The sequence below is a fragment of the Sphaerodactylus townsendi genome, linkage group LG09 (assembly GCF_021028975.2).
Source record: "Sphaerodactylus townsendi isolate TG3544 linkage group LG09, MPM_Stown_v2.3, whole genome shotgun sequence".
Classification (NCBI taxonomy): Eukaryota; Metazoa; Chordata; class Lepidosauria; order Squamata; family Sphaerodactylidae; genus Sphaerodactylus; species Sphaerodactylus townsendi.
In genome coordinates, this window is record NC_059433.1 from 71,294,869 (window position 1) to 71,311,039 (window position 16,171).

At 47.9% G+C, this 16,171-nt stretch overlaps 1 protein-coding gene across 2 annotated transcripts in view; it reads left to right on the forward strand.

Annotated features, from left to right (window-relative positions):
* Nucleotides 1-16,171, forward strand: part of KCNQ3 (potassium voltage-gated channel subfamily Q member 3) — a 180,122-nt gene that overhangs the window by 132,827 nt on the left and 31,124 nt on the right. For both annotated transcript variants that reach the window (XM_048508231.1, XM_048508232.1), the window contains exons 2-4: nt 10,083-10,173; nt 12,990-13,116; nt 14,886-15,058. In XM_048508231.1, the coding sequence (XP_048364188.1) occupies nt 10,083-10,173; nt 12,990-13,116; nt 14,886-15,058 (391 nt within the window). The remainder of the gene's footprint in view (nt 1-10,082; nt 10,174-12,989; nt 13,117-14,885; nt 15,059-16,171) is intronic.

The window sequence follows — 16,171 nt, forward strand, 5'->3', positions numbered from 1 at the left end:
TGCATTCGTTTCCCGCCCAAGGACCGGCGCAGCGGCTGCGTCCTTGCCACAGCCCCGCCCAGGAATGCCCCGTCCCGGAATGCCCAGCCACGCCCCTGGAATGCCCCACCCAGCCCCATTGGCGCTACGCCACAGTTTGAATCCCACCACCAGGGGAACCTTTTACTAAAATTTTTGGATCCCACCACTGCCCCAAAGGGCTCAGGGCAGAGGCAGAGCGAGGGGGAACCACACCCAGGACACACGTGTGCCTCTGCCATGCCCCCATCCACCCAGAGCAGCCTGGTGAGGTGGGACCAAGAGGTGTGTGGGGTGATTCTCCGCCCCTCATGTGCCCAGCTGGCCTGCGCTCCACGACATGTGACCCCACATGTCCCCGTGAGCGCTCTGCCTCTGGCACACAGTTTTTACTAGATCCCTCTGCTAACAACAAGAAGAAAGGATACCCCTCCCCAAACAGTCCCCAAATGAAACCACAACAGACAGCAACCTTATGCCACCGCCCAAACCCACTGCCTTGGGCTGCTGTTGTGGCTGAAGTAGCTGCCAGGCCCCAGCCCTTGCAAATGTTTCCACTGAGGTGGGAAGGACTGCCACTCCCTCTGGCTGCAGGCGCCAGCTCACCAGGTGCTGCTCTCAGTTCTGCTGGTGGCACAAGGCAGAGTGGTCTGGCAGGCAGGCTGATTCCCCTGCAGGCAGGACTTGGGAGGTGCCAGCATTTGAATGGGCCACTCTCTGGGTCAGAGCTGGAGGCCTCCCCCCACCATTGAAATGTGTGCAGTTAGCTAAGAATAGCCCCTATGGAGAGGATGCCCTGGTCCCCCCTGGGAGTTAATACGGGAAGACCCCACCCTCCCGCCTCTCGTTCCTCTTTCTGGGAAGCAGGAGCATTCTAGGGAAAGGGCATTTTCATCTGTGCAGGCCGGGTTTCATGTTGGAGTCTCCCTGCCAAAAAGACTATCAGGACACATCTGCTAACAATCTTTTCTCGAAAAGATCGTTTCTGGTCCTCCTCTGGATACGGCGCGTGCATCCGTTTTTGTGCTCCCACGTTAGGTTCTTTTTACGCCATTCGTCTTTGTAGTTTGTTTTTAGAACTGTGTTATTTATAATGTTGTAAATGCCTATTTTGTACTATTTATTATATTTATTGCAGGGATTGTTTTTGTATGATTTTTATTTTGAGCCACCCTAAGCCCTTTTCCTGTGGGAGATTTGGCAGGATATAAATTTAAAGAAAGAAAGAAAGGAAGGAAGGAAGGAAGGAAGGAAGGAAGGAAGGAAGGAAGGAAGGAAGGAAGGAAGGAAGGAAGGAAGGAAGGAAGGAAGGAAGGAAGGAAGGAAGGAAGGAAGGATGGGTGGATGGATGGATGGATGAATGAATGAATGAATGAATGAATGAATAAATAAAACTCCACTCCCCTTCCCAGTGAACATGTGCGGGGGGGAGATGTTTCTGAGCTGCACTGGTTGTGCTTTGAATCCCCCTTCCCCTTTCCCCGTTCATGTATCGCACAGGTGTCAAACTCGTGGCTCTGCAGATGTTATGGACTACAGTTCCCATCATCCTCTGCCAGCATGATGCCAGTATGCTGGCAGGGGATACTGGGAACTGTAGTCCGTAACATCTGGAGGGCCATGAGTTTTACACCTGTGATGTATCAGATGGTGTACGGAAGGCAGGAAAGCACAGGCCGTGCTTAGCGACGGTGGTGTTTATCTCTGTCAAACAGACTGCGTTTCGACTCCCTCTCCCCACTAATTGCATGAGCAGAGATTCTGCTTTCCCGCTCCCCAAAGGTTGTGCCACTGGAGGCCATTGGATGCGGTCGAAAGCAAACCCATCACTCTAATCCCCCTTAGTGGACCGCTTCCCCTGATCCCCTTGCTAAGCAAACAAAAATGTGCATTCACACATCTCCAGCCTGGAAAATGATAACGCTGGTCGCCATCTAGCAAGAATCACAGGACAAAAGCGTGCATTGAAAACGGTTTCCCCCCTCCCGTTTCAAGAAGGGCGCTGCAGTGCCCACGCTCTTCTTTATTTGTAAATGAATACATTAGTTGCAAAATAATGTTTCCTTTACTCCTTTCTCTCTGTATCTACAGTTCGCTCCCACCAGAATTTAATTCCAACCCCCTTTTTAATTGCTCGCGAAGTAGCGCGTCTGAGCTTTGAAGCAGTTTCAAAGGGCTGCATAGTCCTGAGGAAATGACTATTGTGGGATCCCAGGTCATATTTAGCAAATTGAAATTTTATTTATGTATGTTCTTTAGTTTCAAGAAATAGTTTGCAATAAATAAAACAAGCTGAGCCAACAGCTTCTGCAGGTAACGTTCATTTCACATCAATCCACAATCCATTTCACATCAATCCAGCAGTGGCGTAGGAGGTTAAGAGCTCGTATATCTAATCTGGAGGAAACGGGTTTGATTCCCAGCTCTGCCACCTGAGCTGTGGAGGCTTATCTGGGGAATTCAGATAAGCCTGTACACTCCCACACACGCCAGCTGGGTGACCTTGGGCTAGTCACAGCTTTTCCGAGCTCTCAGCCCCACCCACCTCACAGGGTGTTTGTTGTGAGGCGGGGAAGGGCAAGGAGATTGTAAGCCCCTTTGAGTCTCCTGCAGGAGAGAAAGGGGGGATATAAATCCAAACTCCTCCTCCTCCTCCTCTTCCTCCTCCTCCTCCTCCTCCTCCTCCTCCTCCTTCTTCTTCTTCTTCCTCTTCCTCTTCTTCTTCTTCTTCTTCTTCTTCTTCTTCTTCTTCTTCTTCTTCTTCTTCTTCTTCTTCTTCTTCTTCTTCTTCTTCTTCTTCTTCTTCTTCTTTAGCCCTCTGAGACCCTATCAGGATTTGACCCCATTTCTAGTTTTTCAGTGTTTCTTCTTATTTCTGTGGCAATTCTGCACTTCATTTAACATTATAAGTTTAGCACAGGGAGCTTTTTCATTCTTTCAGTTAGCTCTGACGCTTTCTCAGTTTGCAGCCCAGAATAATGTCTCTCTCCGAAGTTTTTTCACACTCTGCCTCTCTCGTCCCCCCTTCCTTCCCCCTACAGCTTACGTTTCATTAAAAACACACACACACCCTTTTAAGAACATAAGAATAAGCCAGCTGGATCAGACCAAAGTCCATCTAGTCCAGCTCTCTGCTACTCGCAGTGGCCCACCAGGTGCCTTTGGGAGCTCACATGTAGGATGTGAACGCAATGGCCTTCTGCGGCTGTTGCTCCCGATCACCTGGTCTGTTAAGGCATTTGCAATCTCAGATCAAAGAGGATCAAGATTGGTAGCCATAAATCAACTTCTCCTCCATAAATCTGTCCAAGCCCCTTTTAAAGCTATCCAGGTTAGTGGCCATCACCACCTCCTGTGGCAGCATATTCCAAACACCAATCACACGTTGCGTGAAGAAGTGTTTCCTTTTATTAGTCCTAATTCTTTCCCCCAGCATTTTCAATGAATGTCCCCTGGTTCTAGTATTGTGAGAAAGAGAGAAAAATGTCTCTCTGTCAACATTTTCTACCCCATGCATAATTTTGTAGACTTCAATCATATCCCCCCTCAGCCTCCTCCTCTCCAAACTAAAGAGTCCCAAACGCTGCAGCCTCTCCTCATAGGGAAGGTGCTCCAGTCCCTCAATCATCCTTGTTGCCCTTCTCTGCACTTTTTCTATCTCCTCAATATCCTTTTTGAGATGCGGCGACCAGAACTGGACACAGTTTTAAATCGTTACAAGCACACTCTGCTCTTAGTCAAAAAAGTTGCTTTTGTCTTCAGAGTGTAAAGATCCATACGTCACCTTTCCACGTTCCCCGTGTGCTGATGCACTTTGCAGCACTGAAACAGCACGAGTTCTTCTCTTACCAAGAAAAAAATTCTGGTTTTTTCTTTTAAACAATTTCTTTCTGGCATTCTGCTAAGAAATGTGTAAAAGTCTGAGAGGTTGAGCGCGGCTAAAATGCCATGGCTAAATGGCCTGGCAGTGCCAACAGCCTGGCAGGGAGGCGGCTTTGGGAAAGGGGTCTCTTGTCCACAATCTTTGTACCCCCCTTCCTCTGCCAGAGCAACGTGTGTATGTCTGTGTGTGTGTGTGGGCGGGGTTTCAATTCCAGGCTGCCTGCAAAGTTTTAACTCCCTGCGCCGCCTGGCTTCCTGCAGATTGCCGCTCAGAACCACCACAGTGCCAAGCCCTGATCGTGGAACATGCAGACAGGAGCAGCGATATCAACAACCACAGAAAGCAGATTGAAGCTGAGGTGTCAAACCAAGACAGAAGAGGTGTCTGGACTGGCTACGAGGAGAATCGTGGGCAGAGGTGTACAGCCTATAGGGACATGGGGTCACTCACGTCCCCCGGCACACACCTTTCGGTCACATGGCCTGGGGCGGCAGGAGCCAGTCTGCAGGGAGGTGGGGGGCGGGGCTTGGCTCTCTCGAGCCACGCTCCCAAGCATGGGGTGTGGGGGTGGGGTAAGTGCCTGGAGAAGGTGTTGTCCCCAGGCACTATTTCCCCCCGATATGCCTCTGGTCATGGGACATGTGAGGGAGTTCCCTGGCCCGATTGCTGAAGGTAGGGGTGGGTTAACAGAGCCCTGCAGGGGGAACAGCCTGATCCGATTGGTGGAGACCGTGTACTTGGGAGCCTGGCCAAGGGTGGGCAGGGAACTTTTCTACAAAGTGGATTTCTGCAATATCGATATTGTGCAGGCTTCTATGCTTGTTTTTGGTTTTTTTAGGAAAATGTCATCTCCCAGGGATCAGGGGCGGTATTTTCCTTAAAAAACAACCACGATAGAAACCTGCACAATATTGATATAAGGAACATTGATATTACATTTAATGGGCTAACCCCCCCCCCAAAAAAAGCGGCAATTTTCAATCTTGCCTTGGATGGGGGGCAACCCGGAAGTGGAAGCAGGCAAGTCATGGAAGCTGCACAGCAAGCAGTGGGACAGCTCCGCGCAGTGGTGGGATCCAAAAATTTTAGTAACAGGTTCCCAGGGTGGTGGGATTCAAACTGTGGCGTAGCGCCAACGGGGCTGGGCGAGGCATGCTGGGGGCGTGGCCAGTCCTTGGGCGCCAGTCCTTGGGCGGGAAACGAATGCACGCAGGCGCAGGCTGCCACGCACGCCGGTGCACCTCCTGCTAGACTGCTTCAAGTTCTGTGCACTACTGCTGAGAGGAGGGGCGTAACTAAGGCAAAAATCATGTGGCAAAATCACCAATTAGTAACCCCCTCTCGGCACACACAAATAATTAGTAACCTACTCTCGGGAACCTGTGAGAACCTGCTGGATCCCACCTCTGCCTCCCCTTGTATAAACAAGAAAATGCGAGATGACCCCACTGTAAAGGCACTACGGGGCAAGGAGCATCGTGGGAAGCTCTCCATGCATAACGGGCCTGTATGAGATGGGATGTTGGACTAGATGGACCACCTCTCTGATTCTGCAGGCTCTTCTTATGTCCCTCATCCTATGCAATATCTATGCAACTCAGTGGAAATACATAATTTCATTTTGGAGGTTAGCTGTGCTGGTCTGCAGCAGAACAGCTAGATTTGAAAACCAACCAGATTTTCGGGGTGTGATCTTTTGAGAGTCCAAGCTCCTTTCCTCCTGACGAAAGCCTCGCTGATGTCTGAAGTGTTTCTCGACTCAAATCTAGCTGCCGTATTTGTTTGGGTTAAACAATTGCTTCATGTTTCGTGTGATCTGAGCCAGCAGGCAATGCTGTGTTAATTCACCTGCGGGTTAAGTGGTTGTCTTTATTCCTCCGGTGTCTCTCAGCATTCAAAACTTTGCATTCCGTCAAAGCTGGCCGATTTGAGTGAGGGGGAAATTGAGACCATAAAATGAACAGTGCTGTCCTAAGCAGAGTTATGTCTGTTGAAGTCAGTGGGTCTAGAAGTGTGTAACTCCAGATAGGACAGCGCCGTAATAAAACGTCCCGCCAGGCTGTAATCAGACTCTCTGCTGGAAGTTTGATAAAACTCTCTGCGTTTGGAAATGTCACATTTGAACAGAGAAGACGCAGTTTGAGATATTAACATGCCATTTCCGTTGAATGGAAGCGTCGTTTGTTATGCCGAAAAGCATTGTTGGCGAAATCTGTCAGGAATATAATCGAAGCAGCTCTGGAGCGAGCCTCCTGCAAGGACTTCAGCCTCCAACTTCCTATAAAATATTGCTTGTTTACAGATGGGTGCCCTGACTTTTTGCTGATAGCAATTAATTACTTACGGCAAATGAAATGGAAGCGTCTTTTAAAAAACAACACAGTGGGCACAAGACGCAGCGCATTGAGGCTCAAGTTTTAAATCAGAGTCCCGATGACAAGGAAGACCAATGTCTTCCAACACCAACGTTCACCTCGGGGAAGACGTGATTTGTTTCCTTTACATCCAAGGCTCATAATTCTCATGCAAAAATGAGCAACAATTCAACGGGAGAGGCATCATAGCAGCTATGAGACCAAATTATTAATCGGGAAGGCTCCATTTTAAACGCCCCTTCTGTGATGGTGCAGTTTGTTTGTTTTTAAATGTGTTTTCATGCAAGGGGGCCCCAACAACCTGAATAATTTCCATGAGCTCGAATTGCTTCCTGAACGGGTGAATATAAAAACATTGTCAATATGAAAAGGGAAAACAGGCTCATTTATAACCATTGCAACTTCTTGTAAACATGCTGCACGGAATCCACCTCTGTCGAAGCAACCTCCCTTCTAATGATTTTTTCAGGGTAACGGCAATATTGACCTACCTTAAGGGATTGTTGTTTGGGTCCCCCAGAGGGTTTCCCAAAGCATTGTGGTCATTGTGCAAATGGAAATGTGGAGGGGGAAACTGCCCAGGCTGCCTGTGCTAAGTTCAACATAGGCCCCTTCCGCACACGCAAAATAATGCATTTTCAAACCACTTTCACAATTGTTTGCAAGTGGATTTTGCCATTCCGCACAGCTTCAAAGAGCACTGAAAGCAGTTTGAAAGTGCATCATTCTGCATGTGCGGAATGAGCCAGAGAGTGTGAGTGTAGTAATTGTCCCACTTGCACAAGATGTTGCGCAACCAATTTCAGAGAACTACAAGAAGGAAAGAGAGTGTCGGTGTTGCGGATGATCTTGTACAAGTGAAACTGTACAAAGCCTATTTATGCTTTTTCTTGCTCCTCGCTGGATCCAAACTACTGTACATGACATACCCTAAACACTGGGGGTAGAAACTGGTGCCAAGTCAAAAAACCCAGTCAAACAGATTGAGTTTCCCAATTTTATTTTATTTTTTTAAAGAATCTGGCAACTCATCCAGATGTCAAAGAACTATCCAAGCAGTTGGATCGGGTTTCTTTTCTGATCCCTTTGCACCCTTGTGGAAACCCTCCATGAGTCATATTTTAGGCCTGGCCTGTGGAGTTTCCACGTGGCCACCAATAACTTGTGGGTGATGACGAAGAGTCACTACAGTTCTTGTTAAATTTATTGACTGTTAAGTTCATTGGGCACTTTTGCTGTAAGCCGTCCAGGACTCATGATGGGACGAAAGGCCTATCAATCAAATTATAAACATGCCAGCATTCATGAAAATTGTCATGCCCTTATATAAAGCCGTGGTGCGACCACACTTGGAGTCCTGTGTTCAGTTCTGGTCGCCACATCTCAAAAAGGAAATCGAAGAGATAGAAAAAGTGCAGAGAAGGGCAACGAGAATGATTGAAGGATTGGAGCACCTTCCTTATGAGGAGAGGCTGCAGCGTTTGGGACTCTTTAGTTTGGAGAGGAGACGTCTGAGGGGGGATATGACTGAAGTCTATAAAAATTATGCAGTATGGGTAGTAGAAAATGTTGACTACAGGAGAAATTCTTCTCTCTTTCTCACAGTACTTAGAACCTAGGGGCATTCATTGAAAAATGCTGGGGAAGAATTAGGACTAATAAAAGGAAACACTTCTTCGCATGGCGCAGCAGTTGGTGCTTTTGGAATAAGCTGCCACAGGAGGTGGTGATGGCCACTCACCTGGATAGCTTTAAAAAGGGCTTGGATAGATTTATGGAGGAGAAGTCGATCTCTGTCTACCAATCTTGATCCTCCTTGATCTGAGATTGCAAATGCCTTAGCAGACCAGGTGCTCGGGAGCAGCAGCAGCAGCAGAAGGCCATTGCTTTCACCTCCTGCATGTGAGCTCTCAAAGGCACCTGGTGGGGCACTGCGAGTAGCAGAGTGCTGGACTAGATGGACTCTGGTCTGATCCAGCAGGCTACTTCTTATGTTCTTATGTTAAAATAAATGAGTCCAGAGGAGGTCAGTTGAGCTAAAAACCTACCGTCTCGAAGGTATTTCATAATGCACCGCTTCTAATATTTCTACATCCCAGTGGGAGGATGGGAGCTGAGAACTGTCTTTGCACTTCAGCTATTCTTGACATTTCTGCATTTCCTTCTTCCTTCTGAACAGAGCCCCTAAAGGTAATTCTCTCTTCCTTTGCTGGAGACGTGCTGCCTCCCTGTGGTCAGATGAAACTGTTTCCTCTGACTTGCCTGGGGTTCTCTTTGCCAGCATGCTTGTTGATCTCCCTCTTGTGTTTGCCTCTAAGAACTATGCAGGGTTCTTTCCAGCCAACAGGATGCAGGTCAAATGGTGGAGGAAATTCAGCATGTCTATCTGTCCCCCGTTGGCACAGTACAGCAGGCTAGCTTCTAATGCTTCCAGATTCTGTAAAGCACAACTCCATATAAATGTGTAGAGAGGCTGGGTTCTGGAATAGGGTTGCCAACTTCCAGGTGGGGCCTGGAAGTTTGCAATTGATGAATATTTGGGGATGGAGCCTAAGGAGACCAGGCAGTGGTGGGATCCAAAAATTTTAGTAACAGGTTCCCATGGTGGTGGGATTCAAACAGTGGCGTAGTGCCAATGGGGCTGGGCTGGGCACGACGGGGGCGTGGCCGGGCATTCTGGGGGTGGGGCATTCCTGGGCGGGGCTGTGGCAAGGACGCAGCTGCTGCACCGGTCCTTGGGCGGGAAACGAATGCACGCAAGCGCAGGCTGCCACGCACGCCGGTGCAACTCCTGCTAGGCTGCTTCAAGTCCTGTGCGCTACTACTGAGAGGAGGAGCGTAACTAAGGCAAAAATCACGTGGCAAAATCACCAGTTAGTAACCCCCTCTCGGCACACACAAATAATTAGTAACCTACTCTCGGGAACCTGTGAGAACCTGCTGGATCCCACCTGAGACCAGGGGCTCCAGTGGGGTACAGTTCCACAGAATCCACCCTCCAAAGCATCCATCTTCTCCAGGCAAAATGACCTCTGTAATCTGGAGATGAGCTGTAATTCGGGTGGGGGTGGTGGAGGTGGGGGTGTCTCACATCCCACCTGAAGGCTGGCATTCCTCATCACTTTCCTGGAGAAAATGGCTGCTTTGTGGGGTAGACCGTATGGCTTTATACCCTTCTGAAGTTTCTCCCCTCCCAGAGCTTTAGCCCCAGGTATTTCACAAACCAGGACTTTCAACTCTGTTTGGGAGGGGTCTTTCGTGACGAATCCAAGAACGTTTGCCAACAGTCATGGCTCAGATTTGTGCATAATCGTGGTTTAATTAAACAAACCAGCTGTGGCTGGTGTGGCAAACTGCAGCCCGCTGCGCTAACTACGGTTAGTTAGGGTGCAGCAAGCCAGGATCAGTGTCCTGGGGTTTGTTCTTTTATTCTGATTTGTACTAGAAATGATTTCAACTGTTATTGGAAGCTCTCTTGAACCAGGAAGACAGGCAGAGTATAATTGTTTAAATAAATAAGTATGCATTGCCAGGTACACACTCTGAAAAACCATCCTATTGTACTCTCGATTAAGCAGAGGCGTAGCTCCAAGGGGACGGGGGAGTGACGCACTGGGCGCGCGCCCTCGTGGGGGTGTGATGAGGGCATGACGGGGGCGTGATGGGAGCATGACAGAGTAGGACTGGGGCGGAGGACGCACCAGTGCACTGGGCGCTTTCCCCCCTTGCTATACCTTTGCAATTAAGTAACCCTGAAGGTCTTGACCATCTACTGAGATTCCACTTTTCACCTTATTTCATTCTAGGTTTCTGATTGTCCTGGGATGCTTGATTTTAGCCGTGCTGACAACTTTCAAGGACTATGAAACTGTATCTGGAAACTGGTTGTTGCTCTTGGTAAGTATAGAAGGATTTGGTCTTCTTATCCTGGCTGCCTTATATTGAATCAGGGTTTTTTGGTCCCCCAATATCAGTATTGCAATGTCCAATATACGAGTCATTACGCTCTATGTACATCTGTCCATTGATAGAGAGCTCAAATGCTGTCCGGCTATCACCTGTTATGAGTTTTCTACTCAACGGTTCCTGTGATCTTGAATGTGAGAATGTTGCAAGTTTTTGGAGGCACTATTTGGTCAGGCGCAATCATTGCCTACATATTAGTAACGGCTACATTATTTTATGTGTGCGGTTTACAAGGCGTGGTTGTGAATGTCCAACATTGTTTTAATGTATTTTAATGTTTTAATGTCTCAGTTAGTAGATAAATGCCCCTTTTTACTAACTCTGTAATTTATAATGCCAATAAAGGCTTTGGAATTGGAACTGGATATCAGTATTGTCTACTTGGACTGGCAGCAACTTTTTGAGGTCTCAGACAGGGTTTTTTTGCATCACTTACTGTCTAATCCCTTTAACTGGAGATGCTGGGGATCGAACTTGAAACGCTCTACACACAAAGCGGTTGCTCTTATCACAGAGCAACAGCTTCTCCGCCAGCGTCTGAGAGCAGTTGGCTCGTGTCTCTTTCGCTGTATTCCTGAATCCCTGAAAGCAGAGGCGTGTTTGTTCTGAATTCAAATTAGAGGCAAACTTTTGTCCTGGCATCTGGAAAGACTTCTTTTTAGAGAGTAACAAAGACCTGTCCTCCAAGCTAGCCAAACAGTGTGCTCCTGTCTGTGTGTCGCCATCTTGGATGGGCCTCCTGATTGGAAGGAGGCCACCTGAGAACACAACCTGCACTGGTTGCCGGTTGAATTCCGAATCATTTTCAAGGTGTTGGTACTGACCTTTAAGGCCTTGTGCGGCCTGGGATCTCCGTACCTACGGGACCGTCTTGCCCCATATGTCCCAAATCGACCTCTGCGGTCAGCAGAGGCCAATCTGCTGGTGATCCCTGGCCCCTCAATGATGCGGCTGGCCTCCACTCGTGCCAGAGCTTTTACAGCTCTGGCCCCTGTCTGGTGGAACGCTCTGTCTCCAGCTACGCGGGCCCTGCAGGACCTTAACAAGTTCCGCAGGGCCTGCAAAACCAAGCTGTTCCACCGGGCCTTTGGGGAGACTGGCTGCTGAGAGCACACACACCCTCCCTCTTTCCCCTGCCAGAACATCTGTGGACCCTACTGTCCCTCCTCCCCCTTTTCTTTTTGGGGATCTGTTAGTAGGACGCCATCTATTTATTTGATTGAACACTGCTTTTAATGGGGTAGTTTTTAACATATATAGAGCCACTGTTTAATGTTTATTAATTTAATTTGATATTATTTGATATTATTGATTTTATTGTGTGCTCTGTTTCTATGTTTTGTTCACTGCCCTGAGCCCTCCGGGGGAGGGCGGTTTATAAATATAATTAATAACAACAACAACAACAACAACAACAACAACAACAACAACAACAACAGAAAGTCATGCAGAGAAACAACAGGCAGCCTCTTCAAAGGGCAGGTTGTCCTGTTGCATCACTGCATAGGAGTGATTTGAATGATCACTGTCAGTGCAGAGGGGCATCCAAATTGCTTACCTTACTTTCTGAACATTAATTGGAAGGAGCACGAGCCAGGCAATTGATCATGCAGAGGTGTAACAGGCAGCCTTCTCTATGGATTGGCGCACTGGAGTCACATGAGCTGTTAGTTATTGAAGGCTTTCATGTCCAGAGTCAACTGGCTGTTGTGGATTTTCTGGGCTGTGTGGCCACAGTCTGGTAGATTTTGCTCCTAAAGTTTTGCCCCTACCTGTGGCTGGCATCTTCTGAGGCATGTGGCAGTAAGATGTGTTTCTCTCTGTGGCTCATTTACCCCACCATACAATCTGTCCACGCCATGCCACAGAGAGAAACACCATACTGTGACATGCCTCTAAAGATGCCAGCCATAGATAGGGGCAAAACATTAGGAGCAAAAACTACCACACCACGGCCCTGCAGCCTAGGAAGCCCACAATGACTAGCTTTTATTTAATTTCTAAATGATGCTCAATTGGATAAGACGTGATTAAGGGGAGAGGGAACTTTGGTAATCAGGGTCTTCTCAGTGACCTGACAGAAAGTCCCTACAGTGTGAGCTTGGTCCCAGTTCTTCCAGTGCCTGATCCTTGAGGCTGATATAGGAGTCTGGCCATGCCAGCAGGGGCTGGTGGGAATTGTAGTCCGTGAACATCTGAAGCACAAGAGTTGGACGCCCCTGATATAGGATAGTGAGCTCCCAAAGGCACCTGGTGGGCCACTGCGAGTAGCAGAGAGCTGGACTAGATGGACTTTGGTCTGATCCAGCTGGCTTGTTCTTATGTTCTTATGTTCTTATGATATTGATATGGTCAATCCTCAGCATTCTGCTTGTTGCAAGAAACCCTTTCAGAATGTTTGGAATATGCTGCCACAGGAGGTGGTGATGGCCATTAACCTGGATAGCTTTAAAAAGGGCTTGGTCAGATTTATGGAGGAGAAGTCGATTTATGGCTACCAATCTTGATCCTCCTTGATCTGAGATTGTAAATGCCTTAGCAGACCAGGTGCTCAGCAGCAGCAGCAGCAGCAGCAGAAGTCCATTGCTTTCACATCCTGCATGGGCATCTGGTGGGCCACTGCGAGTAGCAGAGTGCTGGACTAGATGGACTCTGGTCTGATCCAGCAGGCTAGTTCTTATGTTCTTATGTAATGATTGCAGTCTGGTTAATACGACATCCTTTGCTTGTTTCCCCTTCCTGTGTAGGAAACCTTTGCCATTTTCGTCTTTGGCGCCGAATTTGCCTTGAGGATCTGGGCTGCCGGCTGCTGCTGTCGGTACAAAGGATGGAGAGGGAGGCTGAAGTTTGCCAGGAAACCTTTGTGTATGTTGGGTAAGCACAAAAGTTTGAAGTGTGGGCGATAACCGGCATAGGGTTGTCGAACCTTGACAGGGGCAGGAACATGGGGAGGGCAGAAATGTTATGTGAGCCATGATGTCACTTCTGGGGTAAACGCCAGAAGTGACGCTAGGTAGCTCTAGGAATCACACAAAACTCTATGGTAACCATAGACAACACAGGCTGTTGGTGGGGAGCCTCCACCATAGCAGTAGACCTGGGAGCCCCGTAGGAACACAGCAGATTTGGGGACCATTTGGTTTGACTCCATGCATGAGTGTCCTGAATTCAGATACTACTTTATGGCTTATACTATGTGTGCCATTAAGGTCCCAATCTTGTTAAGCCAGTTGTAATGTAGGGAATGTTGAGAAAGGGTGCCATTGGAAGATGGGACCTATTATAAAATGGCTGCTGGGAGCCAATATACAAAATTGACTCCGATCCCGGTGCAGGCTGCAGCCTGGCTTGCCCTCACCACCTTTATCGAAGGTCCCGTGGGGCCTCTCATGGAAGTGGGGAAGGGGCGGCTACAGCCTGTGCCCAGTTCCGATCCTACCAGGATCCAAGCCGGACACAGGCTGCAGTTGGGCTTGCTCTCCCCACCTTTATTGGAGGTCCTGCGAGGCCTCTGATGGAGGTGGGGAGGCTGCTGCCAGGCCGGCCCTCCCCCCTGTATCAGAGGTATGCAGGTGCGGCCCTTGCGGGGGGGGGGGCACCCATAGAGCGAGTTGTCTCCGGATTCAATTCCCCCCAGATCACTTTATTTCAGAATGGTATACTTTGATCTTTAGAAAGGTTGAAGCTATTGGTTTCTTCTTGGAATCACTCCTTATGCTCACAAAGGTGGAAGCCTTCAGACTAGTTAAAAATGGGCTCTTGGATCTTGATTTTCATAATTTGACTCGTGCTGCCAAGACAACCTGTTCTCCGACTGCATTATTAATCCCATGCGAGTGAGGAATTATGGCAGCATATCTTCATCTGCTGATTAATCCCACCCAGAGGAGAGCCTTGGCTACTGCAAGATGTAATGTGCTGCCATCAGCTCTGCTGGAGGGAAGATTTAAGAATATGGAACGTTCTAAAAGAGTTTGCTCATGTGATATGACTACGGTTGAAACACTTGACCATTCTCTGTTTCTATGCCCTAAATACAATAAGATACGCATGAAATACATGAATTCCATTTTCTTGCAATGTTCTCAGTGGCATGAGTGTTATAAGATACCCAATTTCCTGAACAGCTCTGATGTGCTCTTTTGTGAAACTGTTGCAAATTTTATACTGGAAATTAGTAATTTTAACTGCATTCCTTAACCTTGTTTTGTTTTAAAATTTGGTCCTGTTTTGTATGCCAATAAAGGCTTGTGTTGTTCTATAAAAATTTTCCCCAGATATGCCTCTGGGGCCCAGTGGGTTTTTTTTCCTGAAAGACTTGTGAGGGGCTGGGCATCTTTTCCAAAACATGGCTTTAGCGGCAGCTGCCACCACAGCGCACAGATATTCACTGTGTGAGTGAAGTAAGCCTCAGCAGCCAATTTTGGCTCCATCTTCCACATGGCTGTACCCAAAATCCAAAATTGCCTGCAGGCTGGTAAAGGTTGGGGGTCCCTACCCTAGAGACATCCCCTTCAATAAACCATGAAACAAAGTAGGGTAAACAGTCCGAAGATGCTCAGGACAAAAGTTCTTCCCCCTTCTGTACACTTACTACCTGTCAAGTTTCAGAGGACCTTTGCGCTCTTCTCTGTGCTCCACAGACATCTTTGTGTTGATCGCCTCCGTGCCGGTGGTGGCCGTCGGAAACCAAGGCAATGTCCTGGCCACATCTCTCAGGAGTCTCCGTTTCCTTCAGATCCTCCGGATGCTTCGCATGGACAGGAGAGGCGGCACTTGGAAGCTGCTGGGCTCGGCCATCTGTGCGCACAGCAAAGTATGTCGGAACAGCAGAGGTGGGATCCAGCAGGTTCTCGCCAGTTCCCGAGAGGGGGTTACTAATTGGGTCTGCTTTTCCATTAGAAATTCCATTTGGTCCAAAAATCATATAGTCCTGTTGTTTCCTATGTGGCTGGTTAGCGAAGGTAGAAAACGGGATAATTCTCCCTGTTGGGCTGTTTTAAAAACATGTTTTAGAAATAGGGTAAAGTTCCTTGTTTAAGGAAAGTATCCTTCTTTTGATTTCTAGAAACAAAATGAAGTATTTGAAAGTATTAAGTATTTGACAGGCAGTCAATTAGAGGAGAAGTAGTTGTTTCTGTTGGCAGTAGACGATAGGACTTGCTATAATGAGTTTAAATTATGGACAGAAAGATACCAGCTGGAAATTAGGAACTTTTTTTTTACAGTAAGAGTTTTTTACAGTAACAGAGAAATTATCAATGTCCCGCCCCCGGAATGCCCAGCCATGCCCCCATCGTACCCCGCCCAGCCCCATTGGCGCTACGCCACTGTTTGAATCCCACCACCCTGGGAACCTGTTACTAAAATTTTTGGATCCCACCACTGGGGTACCGGGATGTGCAGAAGTGCACAGGGTGTAGAAAAATATCACTGCAAAGAGGAGGGGGGGGGGTCACAGAAGCAGCACTGCTAAGCCAGACATCAATAAACAATTGCAGACAGAAAACAACATTGCAGTTCTGATGGTGGGGGGTCTTTGAACCTTGACCTCGGAACCATGTGGCTGAGACTGAGATGGGCTGTTGTGTAGTATGGTCTCATGTGCACAGGAGAGCACAGACTCATGTAAGTTCAGTCTTTGTGATTGGCCTACAGTATGTCGGTATGTTCCGGCCCTGGAATTAAGATCTTAAGGAGATTCCCTCCTGACCTGTCATTTGGTTAAAACAGACCAACCTGGAAAAAGCTGCTCCCTTCATAGAATAGAATCATAGATTCTGTTCTAGGAAGGGAGCAGCTATGCATGGATTTTTGTATCACTTGGAAAAACTATATGGCTAGTCCCTTTGATGTCACGGTAAACCTTATTTTCCTTGCTGCAAAAGCAAATAAAGAAACTTGGTATTGTCGAAGGCTTTCATGGCCG